The following is a 27,277-nucleotide window of genomic DNA, read 5'->3' as shown; positions in this document are numbered from 1 at the left end:
CTCTAGGTGTGAAGGGAGCAGCCTGCTTTAACCGAGCCAGTCCTTTTCAGTGGGTGACAGCTCAGGCTTTTGTCTACGGAGAGTTTGCAGGCAGTCTGGGGATGACAGATTGGGCCTTTGTCTGTGGACAGTTAGCACGTGTTCAAGGCAAAAAAACAAACAAAAGTGCCTCCTGTAAATTCATCCCACCATCTGCTTTCTCTCCTCTTCTCCACCATCTTGAAAACAACATTTTGTGTGCTTATTTTGACTTCTGTGAACACATTTAGTCCGTCTTTGTTTTTTTTCTGAATTAAAAAGGTAATTTCATGTGAATTTCTCACACTTGATGTTTCATAACTGACACTGTACAGTCACGGCTGGCTAATGCGACACTCTCCTCGAGTTAAAACTCACTGCGTCGGCCAGACTAACTGTACAGTGCTCCCATACTGGTGGTGGTGGTGGTGTGCTTATTTTGAAGCCATGCTGTTAGCAAGGAGAGCTCTTTGCTGGACTGGAGTTGGTGTGGGAAATTAGCACCAGCCTCAAGCCAAGAACGCATGAATTTTAAATAGTTGCTGTTGAGTCTATTTCTCTTCGCCACTTAAACAAGAACACGCTTTGTTTCGAGGATCGTTTTTTTTTCCCCAATGCGACGAGTGAAAATTGAGTTCCCCCACCCTGGTTGGCGTCCCGACACTGCTGGTGGATGATTCATCTGGGGTGCTGGTTCTGGTTCTGGGAGCGGGCCAGGACTGGGTAGGCTAGATTTACATTCAGATGGTCGTTGTGTTGGACCAAGGAGACGTTTTTGTAGTGGAGCACCAGGTCTTTGAGGGACGAGTACAGATTGTAGGGCTCAGCGAATCCGTAGCCCGTGGCCGTCTTGTAGATGACACAGTGCTTGGCTTCACCCTCCACACTGGAAAGAAGAGCAGGGATCATTTACACCGTCGCCCCACACTGGCCTTAAATTACTTCATTACTGTCATATGTTGTCAATATACACAATACGTTTTCACAGCAGACACTTTGGCTTGCTGTAGAACGCTCAGGTGTAAGTGATGGCATAACGAATGCATTACATAACGAATGCATTACATTTAGGTGAGTCAGTTTACTGGGACAACTGATTGAACTGAGCCATTGTTCTCACCTGTGCTTTTCCTGCAAAACCAAGTAAAAAAGCTCAACTGATGACAGTAACTGTGTGGTAACGAGAGAGAACTTTTTATCATGTAAGTTTGACACTTGTTTAATACTTTTTTAATGTATTGTGTCTTGAAGCTCCTTTGCACTCTTCTAATGAAAAAAAAAAGAATCCTTGCTCTTTGTTTCTTAAACCTGCAAACTTTATTTTAACTTTGTTCTTAACTAGTTATAACCCACAACTGCACAGTGGGCCTATGTTAGCTTGAAGATCACTGGTTATTGTGACAATGAACGTTAAATATTATATTATGATATTATATTATAGTATTTCACTATAGCCTGCTATCAAACTAAGATAGTCTACATTTTGTCAGTTATTTAAAGCTACGGTGGGGAATGTATTTTAGAAACATTTGCGTTGTATTTGTGGAAATTCTCTTTACATCCTGATGCTACTTTCATCGGAAAAAATGTTTCCAGTTGGATAATTTCAAAAATGTAGCTTACTCTTGATGGTTTCTCCAAAGTTACCGACCCAAGATGCAAGTGGATAAAGAAATGGATCATCATAGAAAAAAAAATGAAACTTACACGACAGAACAGGCGTAGGAGCCCTTCTGTGATTGGCTCTCACGGATGAGGAAGGTCCCGTCACATTTGCCTCTCAGCATCTCCTCAGCCTGGGTGCGTTTGATGTCGCCCACATACCAGGTACACTCATCGTGGTGGGGTGAACCCTCATCGTCCTCCAGTGAGAAGGAGCTGGAAACACAGGATTAAAGCAGCAGATACTCAATCACATATCATAGCACGACCAAAACACTGAGCTCCAGTCGCTCCCTAAATTACAGGTGGAGATACTGCAGCACCCGGTCATCACAGCCGTTACTTCATCTCAAACACTTACTCATCTGCATCATTCTTTATGCCCAGCCATTCATTGATCTTCTTCTGCCGTGTCCCCTTCTGAGTCAGCCATCTGCAAAGCCACAACGCCGCATATTTAATGCTGACACTTTACCATCATTCTCAAGATATGAAGAGAACAGTGTATACAGATTTTATATAATCTTAAAATTCATTCTTACATCAAGTACTGGTCTCTGATTTTGCGGAGCTGCATGAGATCCGGCTTGAGGCTGTTCATCTTTTTGTCGATCTCTCGGTTATCAGAGACCTGCTGTCTGAGGTCCTGCTCCAGCTTACGCTTGCTGTCGTGGATCTCCTTCACTCGAGACGTCAGACGCTCAGAGTTGCTCTGGATCCTGATTTGAGAGAATGGCTATGAATGTGCTGTTCAAATGGGATTCATGCCATCTTGCTTTTGCAGTTGAAATACATGAGGATTATCAAGAATCCCCGTGCATATAAACTTCAATTTACTTCTGAATCTCCTTTTCGTTGCCCTCGCGTTGGAATCGCTCCAAAGACTCTCTGCTGTAGCGCTCCTGAGTCTCACACTGCTCCTCAAAGATCTTGATGGTCTCATTGAAGGCCTCGATGGCTGTGCGCTTCATCTGCAGCTCCTGCCGGACACCGGGCCAGACAAACAGACTGTGACCCTCCATCTCATGATGTATTGTATTTCAATTAGTTAGCAGCTGCTGATATCTTCTACCTCTACTGTGGTGTAATATAGAAGGTACCAGATACATCTTGTATACAATATACACATATAAATGCTTGAAATTCATCAGTCATAATATATACTGCAGATATATCAGTCTGATATTTTACCATTTCACTTACTTTATACTCGAGGTATTTATATTTGTTTATGTTGTAAATGCTTTCACACTGATTCTATCTTTGTTAGTTCTACTGGAGGTCTGCACATATTCATAATGTAATCTGGTCTTTTTTCCTAATATGTATATCTAATATTCTTTTGAATACATTTTGATAAAAACTGTTACATGTGCATGTTCCTTTATGTTTTCTATTACTGCTGCATTTGCTACACGTGGATTTAACCATTGTTCCATTGTAGAATAATTATCGTCTTATCTTTTGGATATGAAGCGTCTGTTTTTAAGATATGTAAGATATGTTTGTTCACTATATGAAGTGTATTATTTCTCGTACCTGTGAGGTGCGTGTGTATTCCTCGTACAGAGAGTCGTACTCGCGGCTCTTCTCCTGGTACTGCTCATGATAGACCTTCAGCTGCTCTCCCACCTCCTCTATGCTGTTCTCCTTCACCAACTGAGCCGTGCAACAAGCAGATGAGAGCAAAATCACCACTTTGATGAATGAAACACATTTCAAGCAGGCCCTGCTTATTGTCATTCAAAAAAAACAACGAGATAAAGGATTTCTACATCAAAAGGAGGCTTGCCGAGGGAGTTTGCTTGTCATTGAGCTTGATGGAAAAAAAGTCACCAACCTGTTGGTATTTGGAGACGGGGAACAGAAGCTTGGTGTCCAGTTTGGCGTTGTATTGGGCCAGGGACTCGTGGCGATAGTGATTGATGAGCTCCACTACAGACAGGAAGGTGAGAGGCTCAGAGAAGCCATACCTCCCGTCTCGGTGGTAGATCTTTATAAGCTTGTTGTTCCCCCCTTTCCTGCAGGGGGAGACAGGAGCCACATGAGAACCAGAAGAAAACAACAGGACACATGGCTGCACATGTTAACTTTCAGCAAAGGTCTGGGTTTTTCCTTTATTGAAGGTCACATTTCTTTACTCTCTTCGGTTGATTCCGCTGTGGTTCTACCTGGTGTGGGAGACGGTGGTGTTGCTTTACCTGAGGGTGAGTGTGTACTCGCCCTCCAGTTTACTGGAGGCATCTCGGACCAGGAAGGTGCCATCTGGAGTGTCTCGCAGCTTCTCGTTCACCTCCTCTCTGCAAACACCATGACATGCAGTATTTACTTCATGAGCACTAACCGTGATCAGCTGCAATTTAACAGCAAAATAACAACAGAATTACCACGATCATAAAAATCTGTAAAACAAGGAACATTGATTTCTGGAAGCTGTTGCATGTAAGCATGTATAGCAGACTGGTATCCACTATACATGCTGTCTGGTAGCTATGATGTTTTTTATCCAATACTAATAAAGTAATTTACCTTGAGATCTCTCCCCAGTACCACTCAGCATCGTTCAGCAGGCTGCTTGTGTCCGTCATGGCTGATGGTGCCATTTGTGACTTGACTGGCTTTGCTGGAAGAACTGGACACACCCACACAACTAATGGAATTGATCCAAACAACAGTCACTAAACACATTCACTCCCTGGAAACTGCCAACAATTAACCTACATGTAAAAGGTTGTCTGTAAGTAACTTTTGAAAGTATGCCAGAAATACTGTGTATTGTATTAAAGCTAGCATAATCAACTGCATATAAATGAAACCATCTTTGTACAGTAGTATAACATAAACATGACATACCTGGAGGAGCGAGGTCCTGCTCCGTCATTCTCTCTATCAGAAGCCTTTCCACCACAAGGGCAGGGAACTCCTCATCCTCCGACAACCTGCCAATCAATCAATCAATCAATAGCAGGTTTAGAAACATGTCCGAAACTCCCAATTTGTCACCTTTGATAAACTGAAACTCTAGATTTACTTCAGTAGCCTTGTGCTTCACAGAACTGACAGATCAACACAATCTATTGCATCTGTTTTTGTGTGAAATATCCGTCACCCAGAACTTACCACGGGGTGGAGGGGCCGGTTCGTATCAGCAGTGGTCCAAAGATCTTTCCCAGTGTGTGCGTGTCCAGGCCGTTACTGGCCTGCGCCTGGGTGACCTTGGCCAGGTGTGTGAGGAGGTACTGCAGTGCGAGACGGTGATGGAGAGGGACGGAAGGGGCGCTCTCGAGGACCAGGCTTACCTCCCTGTCATGGCTTCCAGCGACTGCACCATCTGTAAAAAGGTATTCAAATAACAAAATAATAAATTTTACTCAAATGACAGTGAGGCGATGAAATGTGCCTTTCCATCTACCAACACAGCTTTTTGGTTCTCAAAACAAGCAAAAATATACAAAAAGAATGAGATTATTTCACCCGTTTCAAGCACAGATCAATTTAAAAACGTTATTTTCACAATACTAGATCTATAGCAGTCAAAACCCCATAGAGATTTAGAACAACATAACATTAGTTGCTGGTGGCTTTGCTTGTTTAAGCTCATTAACTGCAAATTGTGTGCATCGCATAGCTGTAGACCGTTTTCCAGAGCATGCCATGGGTTTTTAGATCGCAAAATGCATATTTTCCAGGCGCCGCTGGTCTGAGTTCATTGTAAAAATGTGTGAACATCAACTTGCAGAGACTTGAATCTCCCTTGAGATGGATAATAAGTTTGACTATTGAGCCAAAGTAGCAGAAGGTTTAAAGTTTCTCACTGGTGTGTCTTTGTTCTAACACCCAACTCCATGTTTGCTTACGGTTGGTCTTCTGGGTTTGGAACACAGATCATCATCAGTTCAATACGTTTTGGCAGCAGACTATTTGACTGTTTTTAGAACATCTCCAGCTCTCAATAGCTAATCGTACGATAACAAGCCGTGCCCATACAGAGATACATAGAAGACGGCACCCGTTCCTAATTGAAAAATGGGCGTTAAGTCAATACAAGTATCGACTGGAAGCATTTCCTCACGAGATGGGACCTACCGGCTGACTGCTGTAGGGCCTGCTGCTGCAGTGTGACAGCAGACTGAAGGTGAGCGTAGAAACAGGCGGGGATGACGGGTGACGGCAGGTCTCTCAGGTAGCTCAGCACACACTCGGACAGGTAGCCCACATCATTCTGACACGCCTCACTCTCTGGAGCCCAGAGACACAAACAAAGACATTTAGGGACAAGAAAATGTTCCATTAAACTTAATTAAACACAAAGAAACCTGAATCTGAACACTCTGTTCTGTTGTGGCTTGAATTCTCTCCCAATGTAAACCGTATGAAGCAGGTGAGACGTACTGAACCAACAGTAGAGGGCTCCTTTCATGTGTAGCCTTATCAAATATGATGAGCATTGCTGAAAAACAGCATGCATGCTTGGTACAAATCCCGGTTCAACATTTTGTAATTCACTTCAGTATGCGATGCATAGCTCAAAGTAAAGAGGACCCACTCCGTATGTAGAAATAAACTGCTAATTCTAAAGTAACAACAACATTTCCTATATTCAGGTGATTATATATTTAATAAAACATATCAAATCTATATTGTATTCTGCCAGTAGATACCCCAAAATGCAACACACTGCGCCTTTAAATGATACAGAATTGTTGAGGATGAAACCGAAATAGATATTTGAGACTTTAAACGATACGATTACAGATGGTAACCACTTTAACATAAAAACATACAATACAGGATAAACAGAGGTCTTGATACAGACCCTTAAATATTTTTGTTTTTGTTTTTTGACGAAGAAACAATCAACTCATTGGTGCTCTGTGGTGGACAAACGGTGTCAATGTTTCTCAGAGATCTCAAACCTAGTTAGTCTGAACTACAACGACTACTTTATTCGACATCGACACCAATACGATATATCTGCCAAAAGCTACTATGAGCCAACTCTACTGCAATGTGAACACAAATAAAGTGTATTACACACACACCATGAAATGAAGCTTAAAAAGGAATAAATCTTAGACTCATACTAACTCACCAGAGCTCATGCTGTACACTGGGCTGTCTGAACCGGAGGAAGCATCTGTCCTGTACAATATCTTGCAGTCCAGACCTGAAGAAGACAAAAAGAGAAGTTTAATAAAGGTTCGTACAATTGAGCCGGCAAAAAATAGCAATGCTACTCAATCGAACAAATAATCATACAGTGAAACGCACATGCAGCTAACTCCAACATAGGGGACGACTCCATGGCTGCCTGACTTGGACTAAAAGATCGGCTGTCATGGAAAAGACAAACCGTGCTATGAGACACACAGAGCAGACGTTTCACCGGCTGGACGTCGTCAGTTTATGAGCGACAACTTGTACGTGACAAAGCACATGGCCAGATATTTGTTTTGGAAATACTCGGGACAAAATGTCAGCTGTGTGTCGTTTTCATTCCTGTGTCACACCCGTCAGCAGAGAGAAGGGGATCAATCAATTGCGGGAGAGTTGGTCCTTCAAATGTTGTTTGGTCAAAGCAGTAATTTAAGTTCGTTTGTTCTATTCTTGATGGAAAATGTGCGATTGATTTAGTGACAGACAGCAAAGACATTTTAAACAGAGACACTGGATCAAGAAATTTACCGAAACCATCTTTGTAATTAAATAATGGGGAAACTGGCACACTAACGTACCAATCTTTCATTACAGAGATAAATATTTCACACTAAATATCCCTGAAGAACACATTCAAACTCTTCCTGACTTCATTTCTCTTTTGGGTCCCAGGCTTAAAAAACATTTAGGAAAACCGGGTCTAGACAGCAAGTCCTTGAGACGAGCCAGTCTCTCAGGTAGTTGTGAGAACCACACCATGCAGTCACAGTGGATGTGCATCCAACACTGGCAGGTAACTCAATATCAGTACTACACCATATTATTTACATGCAGTCATCCTTCAAGTTGAAATCAATATTGAAATCATGAGTGACTCGATTAAAGCATCACTTCCACACAAACTAATTGTCCACACTGGAAAACTGACATTAAATCAGATATACTTGGAAAAAGTGAGACTGGAGGCTAAAAACGGTTGTTTTTTAGTTTGCTGAAGTATCGTTTTGTCCCACAATGCAATGCACATTTGCAGAAGCTACTGACAAGGACAAACTATATTAATGAATGCAAATGATGGTGAGACAACAGAAATATCTTGGAAATCTAGTGAACAATATTATAACTTTAGAAATAACTTTTGCTTTCTCTTTGTGAAGCAGAATTAGCAGTTTCTGTAGAAAATGTTTAGAATGTTGATTTTAGCAACTGCAAAACCAGTTTAATGTAAAGATGAATTACATGAAAGTGGGACACAGGTTGAGTGTTCCGTACATTGAAAGAACAGAAACGATTCGTCAATGACTTCATTGGTGAATCCACAGAAAAATATCGAGCAACTATTTCGCCAATTAATGTATTCGAGCTAAAAACACCCAAATTCCCACTTTTCTATTGTGATGATTTACTGGTTTTAAACCGTAGGTCAGACAAGAATTTTAAGACGTTTTAGTCGGCTCTGACAATTCTTTGACATTTTGAACATTAAATGATTAAACGAGAATATAATCTGCAGAGTAATCGGTAATGGAAATAATTATTATTTGCAGCCACACAAATATATTCGTGTGCGAGAGAGACGAACATAAGAGAGAGAAAATAAAAAAATTATGAAAAAAGAAAGCTGCGAACGGAGTCCCACTGAGCGCCATTTGTTAATAACAGTACTGCGTATCAAACTCACTGTGCAGGACTCTCAGTGAGAACTTGTTCGGACTCAAACCACATTAAACTTCCATGTAGGAAATCCGCATAAAGTCCCTAACCGACCGAGTGTGCACTTCTAATCCGTGTGACTGCCATGTCTACGTGTCTAATGTCTACGTGCCTCCTGCGTGAGAGCAGGAGGCACATGGCGAGAGGGAGACGGAGAGACGGGGGAGACGAGACAGGCGACAGACCAATACGTTGGCCGATTGCACATGGATGTACCTCTCTTCTCTATGGCTTGGATCAGGCTGGCGAGGGTCGGGGGAGCAGTCTCTGGCGGTGTGAACTGCTCGCACAGGTCCAGCACAGAAACAGCTGAAACAACAACACAAATCACTGTTACACTTCTGGCACAAAGCCTCCGAGAGACCACGAGGGGTGCTGCAGCACACACAGGGGCACGGTTAACTAGGAGCAGCTGGAGATATAGAGTGTGTGTAATGTTGCGAGCGTGTATAAAATCTGTGAGGAACACAATCGAATGAGAGGAGGTGGATTTCAACATCCATGTTGCAAGAAGCACACCTGTTAGTAGCAGTTCGTCTCCGGTGTTGCATTTGTTGTGATCGTATTTAAAGACATAAAAACTAAAACACTTGAAGCTTGTGATGCATCTTGAAGTCTGGAAGTCTGGCTGATTAGATGTAAGATAAGAAAAGCTGAACAATTTAGAAAGCTTAATGAACAAAAGAATGAAAAGAGGCTTTATACAGAGGAGTGAAAATTAAAAAAAAACAGAAGAAAAACAGACTGCTGATGGCGAGCAAAAACTTTATCTACTTCACAACTCCCCAGAGACCAAATCAAACATCTTTTCAGTCTGAGAGAAAGAGAAAAGGAGAAAGCAAGAGGGGGGGGGGGGGGAGATCCAATTTCCCTCCCTCTCTTTTTTTCCCTTTTCTTCTCTCCCCTCTCTCTTTCTCTCCTCCCCTCCGTCCTGCTCGGTGTTTCGCCTTAGCTCTTTGCGTGAGTGGAGCACAATAAAGGATTTAATGAAAACTCCTGAACAAGCAAAAGCCCCGTGGCAGTGTGCCAGGCCCGGCCCAGACAGGCAGCGCCTCCTATTCGGCCCCAAAGCGGGGCTATGTGCAGTGGGTTGGGTTGGGTTGGGGGGGGGGGGGTATGGGTGAGAGGTGAGGAGGGTGTGTGTGGGGGGGGTAACGCTGGGAGCAGGGAGGGCCCGGCCTGGCCGGGGCTTGGCATTAGGCTCCTGTTCCTGGCACGGCTCGGCTAAACCGCTGCTGATTATTAATTTGGGGAGTTCAGACAAGAAACACAGCGTCAGCACATTCCGTTCCCCCTCTCTCTCTGGTTCTTGTTCTCAGTTTCTCTGGATGTCGCTCTCCCTCGCTCTCTTTTTGCTCTCTTGCATTCTTGCTGGACTTTCTCCCTCTTGCTCATCTTTCTTTTTCTCCCTCTTGGTCTCTTTTACAGAAGTTTTTATCTCTGTCTCTCTGTCTCCGTTTCTGCCGGTTGAACATGGAAACTTTGCCTGGCCGGGTCTCCAGCTCTCTAGCGAGCACACAGACAGACCTCTGCCTCTTCTTTATCCCTGTTGGCCATTTTGGTTGGCAGGGCCCCCCCCCCCCCCTCTGCTCTCATCACATGGTGTCTCTTTGGTGTGCAGTACAGTTTAAACATTCATAGTGTAATGCATTACAAAATGATTGGTCTACTTAGGGACCGTTTGTGCTCCTGGTTAAAACAAACAGGATGCACTCAAAAGCTTCTTCTTCTTCTTCTTCTTCTTTCCTCCCCGCTGTGCATTCAAACAACGCACGAGTAATCGGGAGAGGAAACTCTTTTCTTTTTAAAAGCTGAACGCCAACAAATATGGACTAAAGCAGAATATTTGTTCGATAAAAACATGGTGTGAATTTTGGAAATGAATACATCTGTATTTTTCAAATAACGCAAAGTTATTGTAAATATTTGGATCACACAAGTTGAATACTACTACTGATATTAGTGTAGCCTAATCTTTTATCGGCAACCGTGCAGAAACACCAGAATAGACGTGCAAAAAACCCCAAATCTGCCACGAATGTGAGCGAGCACGTTAGTGATCGCTGCGTCGACTTATGATATTGTGTTGTTGTCGTTTTGGTGATGTCAAACCACTCAATTACAAAGTCTTCATATATTCGTCATCATTTGATTGAAGTATTACTGTCAGAATAAATAAGACTGGATTGTCATAATTGCAGATGTAGCCGAATGCAAAGCAGAATGTATCAATGATTCAGTACACGAGAGCACAAGTCGCTCTTACGGGCTAAGGCAGGACGCAGGCAATAAAATGTGGAAACCAAATGAAAAAGGGAAATAAGTACAAATATAGGCTGTAAAACCACAAAATGAATTCCATAACAGTTTGGGAGGGGAGTAAGAAAACATTGATTGCCATATTTTCCCGAAGAGGAAGGAACTTTCTCACTCCTACATGCAAACAAACAAACACTTTATTTTACTGTAAGTCTCTTCGCTCGTAAAATTAAAAAAATAACTGACTTTCGTGCGAAGGAGTCTTTCTTTTTTGTTTTTCCTGCCAAAAGCAGCTGAAGCCCTGCAGTCGTCAAGGTTATGGAAAGGTTTGGAAAAAAAAAGAGTGAAAAGTAGAGAGAGAGGTAACAGCAACTTGTTAGTCAATTAGAACCACTTCCTTGGCAGACTGCACACTGGCAGGCAGGCTTATGACTTGACAAGCCCTGAGACGACGCCAATGGGAGAAACGGATGAGAGAGAGAGAGAAACGGATAAGAGAGAGAGAGAAACGGATAAGAGAGAGCGAGAGCGAGAGCGAGAGGAAAAGCATGACACAGAGTGTAGTTTTTAGTGCATTTGAACCTTTTAAGTCCAGTTCATGCATTCATTGTGAGAGATTTTTACAGGCTAGATCTCACGACTGTGTTTGCAGAATTCATACAGAAATGATTTGATGAAGTCAAACCCAGTCATTCAACATCATCCGTGTCAGAGAAATAGAAACCTTACAAAGTCACGTGTGAAGTGTGCTGTCTGCAGGTGAAGCTGGAGCGGTCGGATGAATGCTGCCGATCCTGTCGTGTGTTCCTGTCGCCTCGCTCAATGCGAGGCGAGCAGCAGACAGGCAAAAGTAGACTGGACGCAGCAAAGCTATGTGAAGTAAATATTTGCTCCGTATCTTCTACATCAGAGTGCTTATGTAATACGTAGCCGGCTCTGCTGCATTCTCCCTCTCTGGGGTCTGTGTCACAAACTGAAGCTCCTCCAAATGCAGATACGGCAGGAATTCATTCACAGGCTTTAACTGCTCGAAATTACACCTCTTCAATTTTCTCACCTTACGGACAAACACTTTTGTTTTGTTTTTACGATAATGAGTTTAGATTATGTAGTTCAACTACGAATACAGCAAATAATCATTTGTTATGTGGTGAAAAACGTTGGATTCACTCTTTTTATATTTAACAAAAGACTAATTCACACATTTTAGGCTTTGGAAGATACAAATCACACCCAGACAGCCACAAGTTAGCACGGAAAAGTGAATCATATTTGTATTGTACTATAACCAAAGTGATCACGATGAAAGATAATCACTGGTTCTAAAGGCTGAAGAAACACAAGCGTTGGTGAGTTCAGTTTACTGAAAAAAATTTGCTGCTAACAAACACTTCCTGTCGAGGTTTAAAGATTAACTAAATAATGTCATTCTTTCATTTTTTTATCTGTATTATTTCACCAGATGAATTCAACTAACTTCACATAATTTCACCGTCCTCTAAATGCACCAATGTGAGGCCAAACTGAAGTAAACTCCATCAACAAATGAGGATCAAATTTGCCAAAACATTTTTTTTTTTTTTTTTCAAACCATGTCGGTTTCTCCGAGCACGTGTTTCTTATGTACAGTGGTGACAAGACCAGTTGGCGTCTGGCTCACGGATGGTGTGCGACAGCGTGTGTGTGCTGCTGGTCAGGTTTCACTGCTACATGTGCTCACTGCGTCCCAGCTATGTGGATAAGCAACGCATTGAGAGCGCTCACACCGTCCACTCCTCCGTCTCAACGTGCTTCAGAGGTACACGTGCACGAGTGAGTGTCGAGACTCGGGTGGACAACGCTGGTTTCACCGGCCTCCAGGCTTCACCGGGGAGACACATTAATGCAGAGAGACGCTGTAAACACGTTTCATACAATGTGACGAAACATGATTTATGGTGGGTAAACGGGGGGGGGGGTTTAACAACTTTTGTATTAAAACGTCAACGTATGACTCCAATATATAATTTTCCACACGGCTGCAAAAACTGTAAAGATGACCGTTTTATGCCAAAAATGCTCCCAAATAACACCCGGCTCATGTTTATAGAGAAAAAGTTTGTGTTTTAGTGACGTTCTCGCTGACATTGTGGGGTTGACGGGAACCTACATTTTCTTGCACTCCATCGGTTGGCTGCCAGGTGCCCATGTGTGAGATCACTTCTTGTCTGGGTATCGAGTGTTTGACATGTGCATTGCCTTTTGCATGCCTTCTGACTGACCGTAAGCCAGGAGCTGGCATCTACTCAATGCGGTTTGTGTCCAGCAAAGTTCAGTGTGCAAACCAGTTGGTGTTGCTGTCCCGCTTCCATCTACACACAATGAATGTGGTGGTTGTGTTAATGTTAGATGCGAGGCCAACCCACTGTGTCGCATTGGTTGGCATATTTGTAAACGTCTTGTATATCTTCTGACTGCAGAAACCGGTGAATTGTCATCTCTAACTGTGTGACGACACAGCATTGTGTCCGATGGCGTGTTACACGAGTCTCAGTCTGAAAGTAATGTGGCCGCTTCAAACAAAGTGCTCGTCCGATCGTTGAACACCTTTCCAATGTCAGAGTCAGGGCGGCTGCGCACACCAAGTTTTGTAGCTTTCCAAAACCATCAATCCAACATTTGACAAACACTTCACGCAGCTATTGGCCAGCTGTGCAGATGTGATAAAGTAGGAAGGATTTGAACTTCTCTCTCTCAAGACACCCTTCTTCAGTCGCTTTTCGTATGTTCAAACAAGTGCAACACCAACAGTGCCCTTGAGGAGATGCTCACCCCTCTCCGTCACCTTCGAGTGCAGCTATTTCCAGAAGCTATAAACACTTTTGCCTTCGGACACAGGCGGTCGAAACCTAAAAATATATATATGAAAAGTTGTGACCTCATTGAAGCACACACGTGCATACAAGGCTGGAGATTTGGCCTCCAGAAGAAAAGACCATGCTTCTGAAGTAAAACTTGGTTCATAGTCTATCCTGCGTTAATGTCATCATGGCCTAGATCAGCACATCGAAACTATCACACTCAAGTCTGAATGCTTTCATGGTATTTTATTTAAGAAACTGTACAAAATGTACCTTTCGCTCATAGCTTTTTCCTAAAGCCATTAATCTTTCAGTAAGACAACTTCACACCTAAAAGGAGTTCTCTGACTGCTCTGGCACCGAAGAAATGCTTCAGAAAATAAAATGTGTAATGTGCTAAATTGACTAAACTCCAGGAGCATAATAGAACAGTCAGGAGAGAAACCAAATACAGCTGGTTCCTATATTTGCAGTTGGATAGGGTGGCTTTGGCTTACACTGGAGCCCTCGTCTCCCTCCCTTCTCAGCCTCTCCATATCTCGCCCATTCATTTTCTCTACTGTCTTAGCGCCTATGCCACCCCCAACACCTCCATTAGTTCATTGAAAGAGTTTTCCTGATAAGGAAAAGGGAGCGGAGAGAGAGGCCTCTCCTTTCTGAGAACTGGCTCCGCTAACATGGTTTATAGCTGTCCCTGAAGCACATGTATGTGAATCAGGGAGGGAGGCTGCAAAAAGGAGGGAGTAGCAGAGAGAAGAGAGAGGGGGAGAGAGAGAGAGAATGAAGGGAGGAGTTTGCAAACATGCCAAGCCATGGTTCACTTCAGCAGGCAGTTAAAGTGAGGCCAGGGAAAGGAAAAGAGGGAAGAAAAAATTATTTCTGCTGCAAGTTGAGAAACGCTTTTGTCAAAGCAGACTTTTTACTCACAAATCTCAAGATGCTTAAATCTATCACTCCCAAGTTGTGCTGACAACATGTGTGCTCCACAACACACTAAATACAAACCTACTGTTCTATTTAAAGCCGGTTCTGTGGCCGAAAGAATAAACTGCTTTAATACAGAGTGATGTCATTATTTACGCACATAAACAAACGACACAAAACACTCGCGAGTAGCCGAGTGCTGCATCAGTACGACAGGTAGTCCAAATATTCACACTAATACGACGTCATCAGCCAACCCACAATCCTCTGACTATGTCATTTTAGAAAGAAGAAGAGCTGAGGCATTGAGAAATCCACGCTTTGCATTTTGCCGGCTACAGAGTAACATCGGTGCGTTCACATGCACTGAAGTAGACGGGTCGTTGATGCCGTTCTGCAGTAACCTGATTTCTTGAATGCAAACGAGAAACCTGGTTTCCTTAATCTGGGCAAAGGATTAAGGGAAAAAAAAACGGTTAACAGTAAGATTTCTGCCAAAGAAACCCAATCTTTTGGCAATGTGTGCACTTACCTGGGCTTCTAAAGAGCTTTACATGAATGAATCAGCACGTAAAAGACTTGAGGCTGAGAGAGTATTGCAGTGTCCGTGTGCAGTGAAGAAAATTTATATCAATGTCAAAATAATTACATACAAATGTCTGACTGAAACTGAAATAAATAAGTCTGAATAAGTGAATGTCCCACTCTGAAACAGTAAGACAAACTCTCTCAGTGTACTCGTCTGATAAAAGGCTGAAATCACAAAGTATCGTCAAAGTCTGGGTAGAACGCTGATAACTTTCCAGCTGCATGTAAATGTGGGTTATAGTAACCAGGTTACTGCAGAGCATATAAAGCAGGAGTCTCAAACTCATTTTCACTCCGGGCCACATCAGCATCATGGTCGCCCACAAAGGGCCGGTTGTAAATGTAACTACTCGTAACATATTGTTAAATAACTCCCTGCATTCACAGTTTAAAGTAGTCTTCAATGTACTCACAATACATTTCCATGTTAAATATACAGTAACCAGCCAAAGAGCTGCTTCTAACTGTTTAAGTATCTCATCATTTTGACTTTCAATCTCATATTTTTGAATTTCTATCTCATAACTTTGACTTTCTATCTCATAATTTCGACTATGGGGATATTTTTATTATTATTAGTCTGACTTAAAAAAAAAAAAAAAAAAAACTTTTTTTAAACTTTTTTTTCTTTTGCTGGCGGATTCGCGGGCCACATTAAATGACGTAGCGGGCCGGATTTGGCCCGCGGGCCGGGAGTTTGAGACCCCTGATATAAAGACTTCCTTATTTCCTCCTCGCTACATGTTACAGGACGGACGTTTTAACTAAACCTGTAACGCGGTCCACTTTCCCAACCGCCAGGCTGTGGCGCTGCCTCTCAGTACCAATCGTTACAATCCCTGCGTATCGTAAATGGGTCACCCGAACAAAAGCTCTACTCACAAAACGTCCAGGGCATCGGTTCCTTCAGGAAACCGATGATATTTTGTTCAATTTGGGCTCCACGATTTCTGATTCACAATGCACTTTTGGTGCTAAGCCAAGGTATCCTTCCTTCAGCCACCCAACCCCCCTCTGAACCCCCCTCTCAGGGTTTCACTCGGTTCTTCCGCCCCCGTCTCTCCAGATCACAGACACAAACGCCTGCTGCCCGACTGGTTTGTTTCACCGTCGATCAAACCGCGAGGACCCTGTTGTCCTCCTCACCTGCTGCTGCTGGGGAAAGTTAAGCCTGAATAACACACCCGCTTCACTCTCAGGTTTTATCGTATTATTGGCACGGAGAACTCTCATGCGATAAGAAAACTGAAGACAGTTTTGCACTGAAGCTATGATATTCCCCGTTTGTTTTTTTCTGACTTTTCAGAAAATAAAATACAAAGAAACGAATTCAAACTCATGAATTTGAATGAGGCACAGTGTACTGTTGTACGCGATGAATAGCAAATTGGCTCAACCAGAGGTAATTCAGAGTTCACAGCCTACATGCTCAGAGTGGTACTCAGCCACAGGGGAATTACAGAGAATACAGCTTTGGACAGAGGAGGAATGTATGGTTTTATATGCGGAATGACATAAAAACTTTTATTAATCTTTTGGCCCTTTGCACCTTTTCTTCTGGCATCCCATACAAGGAAGCAATAAATTAACCAGCTGAAGCCAAGCGCAAGGGAGTGCCAATGAGGAGAAAATGATGGAAATCTCGGGAGTGTGGAAGAACTTTGGTAACGAATCAAAGTTTGCACTTGAAGTTGAGCTCGCTGAGGTCGGCAAATCTAAGCCAAGTGTATGTTTGAGTTGGACGGCGTCGCGGCTGAAAGCAGGCTCTCAGCATTATGAATAAAGTCACAGGATTGAAAGAACACAGCACTTAACCCCGAGTAAAAAATGTGATTATTCCCTGAAATGTTAAAAGGAGAATATGACATTCAGCAAACAACTCCTGTCTATGTAAAGATATAGTGGAGTCATGTCTACCTGAGCAGAGAACAATGTCGCTCTCCCTGTGTGTGTGTGTGCGCGCGCGTGTGTGTGCGTGTAACAGAGCGTCTCCTTGCTTTGTTGACATGGCCGGGCCAGCCATGCGTGGTTACCTCCCGGCCGCTGCTCTGCTCTCACACAGCAGTTACAGCCGATAATGCCGTCCTGACAGAACGCGTCGTCGCAGCAGCGTAGCGCCGACCCTCAAGTTCCCCCTCAGGTAAATACTATTCGCATTGCCGGCCACTCTGCATTTGTTGACACCGTTTTACTGCAAGCCGCGTCGAGAGGCAACAGAAATGCTCCATATCTTGTAACATGCACCTTTAAATAACTCTTAATGTGCACAAAATACAAAACACGGCGATTCAAACGTTTCTTTGAAGAACGGTCCTTGAAGCCCCTCCTGCCAGTGTGATCCGTTACCCGTGGTTGAGTGGAAGGTCAATAACAAGTCACAGTGAAGGAGAGCCAAAGCATTTTTTGTGCAGATAAGCCTCGATGCATTTTGGATGCCAAAGACGCACGTTAATGTTGAGTGTAAAGGGGGCCACACAGACAGACACAATCAATGCCAGACCTGTACAGGAGAGTTCAGTAAGTAGATGGATTTGGCCTTCATTGCCAGCAGAGAGTTTGGTTAGCTGTGATTCCAAAGAGGCGAGGCTTATGACGTGGTTTAAGTATAGATTAAAAGGTCAGCGGGAGGTCACTGTCAAATGTGACAGCCCAATCAAAACTCCCGGGGTGGTTGACCAGCAACACGCCAACCAACAGCTTCTGTTTCCAGTGCTTGAAATTTTGCCAATAAAAAACAACAACTGATGTTTTTTTAATTGCAAAACAAGAAAAAGTCGATAGAAAAAAATGAATTTAAAATCACAGCTCCTCCCAAGAATAAATACAGATCAAGAGAGATTCATGACAGAACCGAAGAGTGACGAACACAACACAAGTGAACATGTTGGAACATGGAGTTTTCAATTACAATTTGAAAAGAAATATAAACAACCTGCATGCAGAAAAAGCTTTCTTTAAAAAAAGCTCTAGAAGAATATAACTTGGTTAAGTGCCAGCGTCACCATGAAATCTACAGACGCCGCACTGTAATTACAAAAGGGACTGTTGTTAATTTACATACTGAGAAATAAACTTGTGTGCTGGTCCCTCGAACAAATTAAACTCCAACTTCATTTGTGATATTGCAACACTATATTTCCAGGTTCCCTTAAAATGTGAAACGGTATCTGTGCTACGAGTGCATCATTATTCTCTACGGTACAAAACAAAAATTGCAGTTCAGTGCCGTGCAGCTACTGTGCGTTGAGTATTTTGTACAAAAATGCTCTTACCTTGAGACGACTCTGGTCTTGGAGCAACAGGGAGGGGTCGCTGGGACCTGGGTTGACTCGATGGGAGCGCCATCTTCACGGGGCCCACGTACTCGACGTACGTCCCCGGGAAGTCGCCTCTCTGCTTAGTGCGCTCGTTGTACCCGAGGAGCCAACCGAGGCGCTCGGGCTGCTCCACGCAGCCCTCCTGGTAGTTCTCCATGGACAGCAGGGAGGCCTTGCTGACTGTCAGAAGGTCCCCAGCCTGCAGATCCAGGTCCTCTTCCTGGTCCTTGATAAATGCGTAGAGGGCAAGGTACTGAAAACCTTCCGTCGCCATTTTGTTAGGAAAGACAAATCAAAATGGCTACTGAATAGAGGATTAGATGGTGCAGCCCGAGTCCCACTGCAACAACAGGGTTGGGCTGTACAGAAATCCTCCTCAGGAAACCAAAAAGGCTGTTGAGTCACTGAACTCTATGTTGGTACGGTGGCTCAGGGGGTCGGGGGGGAATGAGGGGAGGAAGGTGGCGTCACCCGAAGCTCAGAAGCATTTTTAAAAGTCGATACGGTGGCGTTCTGCTGCTGCTATGTCTGCGGAGCCAGCGGTTTCAGACCTGACCGGTGTTGGTGGTCTTATGCACTTTTCTCAACTTGATCCCCCGGTTGAGCCAGATGATGGAGCAGAGGGAGAGCGTTGGCAACATGCTCTTTCAAGCAGCGAAAACCTGCTGGCCGGGTGCTATTGGAGCAGCCTGGTTCAAAGATGTTGCCAGTCGAGGGCCCCGGTGTCGTCGGCTCTTTACGGTCAAATGAAGCCGTCTGATTGGAGGACGAGTGGCAGAGTGGGAAGGTCTTTAATCCTCTTCGGTTCTCTCAGGCTCCCACATGCTCTGGACAGGCATTGTGACCGACCTGCATGATACAAAAAAAAAATAAAAAATCTAAAACGAAGAAAAGTGAAAAGCGGAATAATAAATGAATGAGTCTAAAAAAGAACAAAACCTACAATCGTGGAAAATACAAATGAATCACCGATACATGCCGTTTCTAGTCGATAACTATCCACAAGTAAAGCGCCACATATCTGAGTGAAGCGAAGCTTAAAGCGATGCATGAAAATGGCGAACAGCGACAGCTCCGTGCACTCGTGCAGTCTTCGGTTAGGACGGAGAGATCGGATGATGCTGCTGCGTCATGACCAACAGCAGACTGGGTCCCTGGACAGGAGCCTCCAATCCCTCCACTCTACACTCACACACACACTCACAGCCTGAACGACACATCAGCTTCCACAGGAACAAGAAGTTTCACTGTGAAATGAACGTCCCTTCAACTTACGCAACAACAACAACAACAACATGTGCGATTTGCAAGCGTCCAAAGAAACCCATGCAAAATGGCGAGGAAAACGTTTTTCGCAGACTGAGCATGCAAAAAGGAAACTAGGACCTGCATCACGGCTGTAGGGCGACCAGCATTTTCTGAAACATGCAGAACCGTTCGCAACAGTTCCCTCTCCGTAGGAGAGAAGAGAGAAAAAAAAGGCAGCTCTGTGTTGCCTCAGAAATATTTTTGGCTTCATTCTGTCAAAATAGCTAAATCATACTGTACCAAGTCCATTCAAGATGAAAATACTGAATGGACAGTCATCTGAACAACCAAAGAGTGGCACAACTTCAGAAAATACAACTTAAAAGCAAACGTTTGCATGCAGAACATCCCACTACATCGTATCTTATCATTATCTACAGCAAAGAGGTCACTCATGGACCGATGACGAATATTCTCGTTTGCAGATGATTGCAAGGCCCAATAAAATGCCACGCACAAGTGCGCAATTGTTATTATTATATGGAAAAACGTATGTATCGCTTTGAGATTTGTGAGATTTGAGCGGGACAAAAAAGTAGAAATGCCTCAAAGTTAAAATGTAAACGATACGGAGAGATGAGATAGCGAGCGAGGAGGAGAGAGAGAGATTAGGGTTTCCACCAGATTAAGTGAATCTGTGGACCAAACCAGCGACAATCGTGGCGTTAACCTCACTGGACGGGAAGAGAGGACGTCAGTGAGGAGAGGGACACACAGGACGGTGGATGGAAGTTCTGCTACGCCAGGAGTAAGGAGCTATTTGGGGCAATTTCCCAAAACATCCAAATCCAAATAACCATGGGCCTGGTTTGCGAGGCCCGATGTTGTGCAATCATTTCATTTGCTGTTTCTGAACGGACAATGTTTTGAGTGATGCATTGCGGACGCTTCAATAAAATAAAATTAGAGCATTAAAAAAAAATAGACCTAAACCTCCGATTTACGTCTTCGAATGCCAAAGTGTCTGCTTTCGGACTTTAGTCGAGATTATCCTCCCCCCCTCCCTCCCCATGACATTCGTAAAGCGAACGCACAGATACTGCAAACCTTTGTGAGTAACAATATTGTCTTTTAAAGAAAGGTTTAGGGAGTTATCGTGACAACAGGAAGCAGCAGAGTGCAACACTCACCCCACTTTTGGTTGAGAGAGGAGACGGACAGGCTCGGCCAGATTCTCGGTCCGACATCCTCCGAGCCGAGAAGCGAGAGGTGCCAGGCTAGACACGTGGCACTGGCATACCCAACCACAGCCCGCAATCCTCACACCACCATAACCCCCCCACCCCGAAACTCCCTCCTCTCTCCACCTGCTCTCCGAACCCCCCCCCCCCGAACACACACACCCAGTCCTGCCTCCAACTCCCCGCCCCCCCCCCCCCCCCCGCCATCCTCAGCCAGCAAAAAAAGTCCAGTCGTATTTTCCAGTTGCCATGTTTTATTTGTTTACTGTCAAGACCACTGCTGCAGAAAAGAGGTAAAAACAAGGCGAAGAGGAAGTGAAAGAAACAGCAGTGTGCAGGGAGCGCTCCGTAGTCCTTTATTATTTAGTTCCAGAGCAGAAAAAAATCGTACGAGGTGAGAGGAGTGTCCTCTCTGTTACAGTCCTGGTCTGATAGTGTCGTAGTAGCTCACAGTTCAGGGCAGCAGCAGCAGCAGCTGGTAAGCTCAGTGTCACTGGATCCATCCTTTTCTAAAAATACTTTTTATTCAGTCAGAGGAGAGAGCGACAGAAAGTAGTGAAAAAAAACCCCAGAGTGAGTGCGAGAGACGGAGCACTTTGTTATCAGCAGAGTCCAAACGGCTGAGGGAGACCACAGGAAAATAATAAATGAATGGGCGGCAAGTAACTCACTGTTGCTAGAGAGAGGGAAAGCTAATCCCGCGCTCTGATTGGCTGCTGCTCTGGCCATGTGCTCCCGAGTCACCAGAGAAGCCGGGCAAATCAAGGAAATGTTCTAATATTAGAAAATGTATCTGGGCAGTGATCAAACATCTGACCCAAACAACTACACCTTTCTTCCCACACACACACTTTCTTCATCTTTGCAGCCTTGATGATTGCGCATCACCGTTCATGAAATGATGATTTAAATCAAAGGATAGGGATGAAAAACATAGCATGGAAAAAGCTGAAGGCTGCGTGTGATTGGAGGGAATTCCATGAGTCATGTTGAAGTGGTGCAATGAGATGAAAGGAGATGATTTTTGTTTTTCTGGAGTTGGCAGGAGGATAAATGTGATGGTCATATCCCCAAAAAATATGAAATAAAAATGCATTCTGGGATTTATTATTAAAGAGAAACAGTGAGAAACTATAACAAACTGCTGGTATACTAATGTGGTAAATAGTACACGTGCATTATAACATGGCGCTGTATTTTATAGTATTCATAGTAATATTTCCACCGTCATTCATTTTACAGACATTTAGTTTAACTGCGGGGGAAAAGCAAAAGCCAGATTGAATTAAAAATGACATCTAGGTTTTCCTCTGCTGTCTGCAGACATCAGACGAGACTCTGTGTTTAGTGAGCCAGTGGAGCTCTGACCCGCTCGTTATACACCAGTATGCACAACGAAAAATGGCAAAAATAAGCTATTCAGAGCATCACTAACACAGTCGAGTGAGACAGGAGCTACTGACGATGCTTGAAGACCAACTTGTATGTTGATTTGTTTAATCATTTGTTCATTTTATTCAGTGTTAAACTGCACTTGCTGTATTTCAATAGATTGTTTGTTTTTTTACTGTTGGTCTTTTGATATTTATGTGAAAATTATGAGGTAGTTAGTTATCCATTTGTACATAAAAAGACGAATTAGGAGTTGAAACAATTAGCTGACAAACTGATTTGTTGATTCCCAGAAAATTAAGGAGCATTGTTCTTTTTTATAATTGATTAATTGTTACATATTTTTTGAGCAACAATGACAAACATTTTAATGGTTCCAGCTTATTCAATGTGAGTTTTTCCTCCTTTTCTTTGTTTTATCTAATTGTAAAATAAATATCTGTGGATTTTTGGACTGTTTGTACACAAAAATAAATAAATAAATAAAAAACATGAATTGGACATTTTTCTCTTTATGATGTATAAGCTGACTGATTAACTTCGACAATAACTGGCAGATGACTTGATTTTGAAAGTTTGCTGCAGCCCGACACTATTTACATTATGTATGTGTCATGAGTTGGTGATATGCATACATCTTCTTTCACATTGTATGATTTTTGTAATGTTGATGGATCATGGTACAGTACATTTTTTAGAGGTGGCTAAAACAACCAGCCTGGACTCTTTTTGGCTGATCCAGCAAAGTAAAGATCAGATCGAGCTATTTCATTACTTTGATAAACAAAACATCTGAAAAATATTATTTTATCTTTTTACAGCCAGACTGATACTGGATTTGTGCCGCCAATACTGATACCAGTTCATATTTTTTTTTTCTCAACATAAACACATTTCTGTACCGTCTGACTGCAAACCAATTTAAATAGATCTACAACAAGCTAAATATCAGCCGATATATTGTCCGGGCCAATGCATGGGTTTAGTTTTATATTAATTATCTACATAAAACATACTTCTATCATGTATGTAAATTGTTTCTCCTGTCGATCTATCACCCAGCTAGAAGACCAGAGGGTGTTCATTTTCACTTTTCAACCTACCATCAATCATCATCAATCGTGACTTCACATTTAAGTCACATCTATGCACGTCAGGGTAGAATTCGGTGAACCCAGCGTTTGAACAATGCCTTTGAAAGTTCAAAGGGAAACATGCCGTGGAAAATCCAGCCCAAATATCAGCAGCAGTTCAGCCCACGGTGGAGAGTTGATGTGTTAGTGAGTTTAAGAATGTTGTCTTAGTTTCTACACTTTTATTATATTTATAAAAAGGATCAAAGTAACAAGTTGCTGTCTCAGAGGCACAGTTTATGGCTTTCATGCATCAAGAGAAGAAAGGCAGCAGTTTTCTGTTGTCTTTAAGTGACTTTTACCGAAACAAAAACATGCATCGTACATAATCCAGATATTTCCGTGGACACACAGCTAATGCTTTAAAGTGTGTGTATGCATTGGCCCTTCACGGCCCTGCTGGTGAGGAGCTGACTACAGAGCCACCACGCATGCAGCCTGGCCTTGGGCCATCTGTCCACATGGAACTGAAAAATCTACTGCGCCACAGGCAGCGAGGACAGGCCAGCCGGCCACACAGGAGCTCGTGAGGACTCATTTTTCAGCCTAAAAACAGGGGCTAAAGCATCACGCAGTGTATGATTTAAGTTACGTTTACCTGAATTCTATCTGTCCTTAATGAAGCTGAAACGCTCACTTCGCTAAGTCGAAACATCTGCTGCAAAGATTATGCAGCACTGAGACGGCACTGTGCCGAAACGTCAGCTACACCAAAAAGGCAAAACAGGACTTGCTGTATTTATCAGAAGATATAAGATGGGGGCGATTCAACGGCTCAGCTGGTTTAAAATGCTACATTAAGTCCATGCGACCAGGCCTTTAAATTAAAACATTTTGACAGCAACAAAGAAATCAAATCGGACAAATCCTCACCAGTTGAAAATACCACGAGCCTTTTTGCTGCGTAGTTAGCATGTTAGTTAGCCTGAACCTTGACCCAGACAGGTAGCATACAGTGGCCTCCATTGTAAACACACAACAATGACAAATATAGTCGAATACTGATCTCACCACAACACAGAGAGATTAATAAGGAACCACTTTTACTTGGTTGGTGATGAAGTAATACTAATTAAGTGGCACCTACATCAAATTCATTTTTTTCTTTTTTGATAATTGATGCATTTGTCTGACCCTCAGTTTGTCAATATCATGGGAATTCCAGTTATTTCTATTTCTGTGTAAACACATCAAGAGAAATGCAAAAGAACTGAGACAAATTCTGATTCTTAGAAAAACAATAAGTCAATAGGCCAGTGACACGGTCACATGCAGGATAGAGGTTTCCAAAAATTGCATTACGAGTGTCTAACTAGATTTGTACTCCGTGTGCAGAGAGGCTTATTTATCTCCCAGAAACTTTAATAAAACCATACTTTTGTTCACCATCAGACGTTTGGTTTTTCTTGGCCCGGCCTCTGCAGCATTTATAGTGGAGCCACGTCCGAGCTGTACTTAAAGACGTATTCTGCTGCCATTACAATTAAATAACAGCATTAACTAGCTGAAGGACGTATAACAAAAATAACCACAGCTGTACTGCGTCTGCTGGAACTTGAAGTCGAGGAGTGACACTTGGCATTTTTGCGAATGCTCCACTTCTTTGGGAAGTTTTAATGCAACAAGCCCTGCGAGTCGTCCGGAGCATTCTAAAAGACATTTAGAAGAAGAATGAAGGCTTTGCCACAAGTCGCACTTCACATTGATGAAGCAGTATAATGGAGGATTGACATTTGATTGCATAATGCTGTGTTCAGTAATTACATGAGAGAAAGAGGAGGGGTCTCCACACAGTTGAGTGGCTTGTCTTATTATGCAAGTAGCACAATTTCTATTAACTCCATGATGCGTGCCAAATCCTCAAACCAGGGTTGTAACACGCGCACACACACACACACACACACGCGCGCATCATATAAGGCCTTCAGCTGTGTTGGGCCTCCACACTGCCTGTTCTGCTATAGGCTGCAGTCAATGTAAAGGCGCTAGTGTCACATACCATCAATGTTGTACACTGCGAAGTTTTTTGCGTATTTGTGTTTCAGACTACAACTTTTTAAATCTCAGTAACATTTGAATTTCAGTATTACACTAAAAAGCTAAAAAAAAATTGAAACATTAAAATTTAAAAAAAGCCACAAACTCTGAACTCTGAGGTTTAATTTCTGCATGAATTGACAACTTTATGAGCTAATAGAGATTAAAAGGTTGTTGTTTTTCTGAACCAACGTGTCAACAATGAACGAGTAAACAACTAAATAATAAACGCAAACTCTAAAACAAACGTTAATGTTTCAGTAAAGTTAACTTAACGGGCTCTTGAACACACGGCAACTGTCGACAAGCGCGAGCAACGTGCTGCACGAGTAAATATTAACGTTACATTGTAGCGCAATGTTGTCTGCGCAAAACATTTAAATACACAGGAGGAAAAATAAATCTTGAAGATTAAACTTTTAAACTAGGGCACGAGTCAACAGTGTGAAGCTGCGTGCGCAGAGAACACTTGCAGCGCTTCCACCATTTTCCAGTACAGTGGCTGTTACTGGAAAATGTGCAATAACTTAGAAAAACTCACCCGCGGATATTCCTCTTCTCACTTCTGTGCTGCGGCGCTTCAAACACTTTAAAGTAGCAGACGAGAGTCCGCGTGACGACTTCTCTGCGGACGATAACTTCTCGGTGTGCAGTACGTCTTCTCAGCAGTCCTTCTGTTCACGTAATACTTCGCCTTCTTTCTCTCGCTCTTTCTTTCTTTTCCCGTTCATGACTCCCTGCTCCCCTACACAGCCATTTTCCAGCTCAGCACGGCGCAGGGAAGGAGAGTGCGTGGGAACTAATATGCAGAGCGCGGAAAGAGACGAAGCCGAGCGGAAAGGTCCGAACGATTAGTGAGGGGTCACCGGATGGCCTCGTCCCACAATGGAAATTTGAACCTGACAATCTGAAACTGCGAAGCTGCTACCGTGTACTTTAAGACCTCTTTTTATGGCAAATAATCCTGTTCCTATGAAAAACACATGTTAAATCCGTATCTGATTTTCTCATATTTAGTTCCAGTCCCTTTTGTTTTTTACTAATATCTTACGGTTCTCAAGGCTCAAAGATTATTCCAGCTCTACTTCCTGTTTTAGATTTAATATGTGAAAACAGTACAATGAACAGCTGCAAATGACAAAACCTGGATTGTATCTGTGAGTCAAACATTGCCCAATGTATTATGACGTCACAGAGTGATCATTATTGTATTTATATGTGTTTATCAGTGTAGAGTGCAATATCTGATCTGTTCTTTATGTTCACATATATACACTTCTGGATATATATGTATCGTGTACATAGCAGTTAAATGTTTATGCTTACCTCTGTTCTACTTTGTCATTGTTTTTATTTATATATATATTTTTGTTTATTTGTATATCCTGTGTATGTTTAGATTTTGTATGTTGTAGAGCAACATAAAAACTGGAGTCAAATTCCTTGTATGCGTACTACGCATTCATGGCCAATAAAGCTGGTTCTTATTCTGAAAGATTATTTTTGTTTATGGTGCCACAGACTTGCATGAATGCATTTTCTGTTGTATGAGGGACAAATGACACAACCCTTTGTGGTCCTGGACTTCGTAGTCCCTTTGTAATGCATTTATTTCAAGCACTGTTAAGACAATGAAAAAAACAAAACAATGCCACACCAGTCTGCATCACATATTTCATAAAGGCCAGTTTGACATTTGGGGACAAGGGGACGAATGGAGAGCGACAACTTTTTAATGCACTAAAACG

General features: G+C 42.9%; 1 protein-coding gene across 1 annotated transcript; it reads right to left on the bottom strand.

Annotated features, from left to right (window-relative positions):
• On the bottom strand, window positions 1-26,283 carry pik3r2 (phosphoinositide-3-kinase, regulatory subunit 2 (beta)). The gene is made up of 16 exons (XM_079284881.1): window positions 26,071-26,283; window positions 18,434-19,327; window positions 8,767-8,859; window positions 6,773-6,847; window positions 5,767-5,919; window positions 4,801-5,011; window positions 4,534-4,619; window positions 4,210-4,312; window positions 3,882-3,980; window positions 3,521-3,701; window positions 3,220-3,339; window positions 2,518-2,660; window positions 2,223-2,399; window positions 2,042-2,113; window positions 1,726-1,896; window positions 1-904 (listed from the first exon to the last, which is right to left on the bottom strand). The coding sequence occupies exons 2-16, from the start codon at window positions 18,750-18,752 to the stop codon at window positions 697-699; spliced, it is 2,211 nt and encodes a 736-aa protein (XP_079141007.1). The 5' UTR covers window positions 18,753-19,327; window positions 26,071-26,283; the 3' UTR covers window positions 1-696.
• Between the last annotated feature and the right edge of the window lie 994 nt (window positions 26,284-27,277).

Source organism: Melanostigma gelatinosum (genome assembly GCF_949748355.1).
Source record: "Melanostigma gelatinosum genome assembly, chromosome: 15".
NCBI classification, from domain to species: Eukaryota; Metazoa; Chordata; class Actinopteri; order Perciformes; family Zoarcidae; genus Melanostigma; species Melanostigma gelatinosum.
Note: the sequence above shows the minus strand (reverse complement) of the source record. Positions and strands in the feature narration are given on the sequence as shown.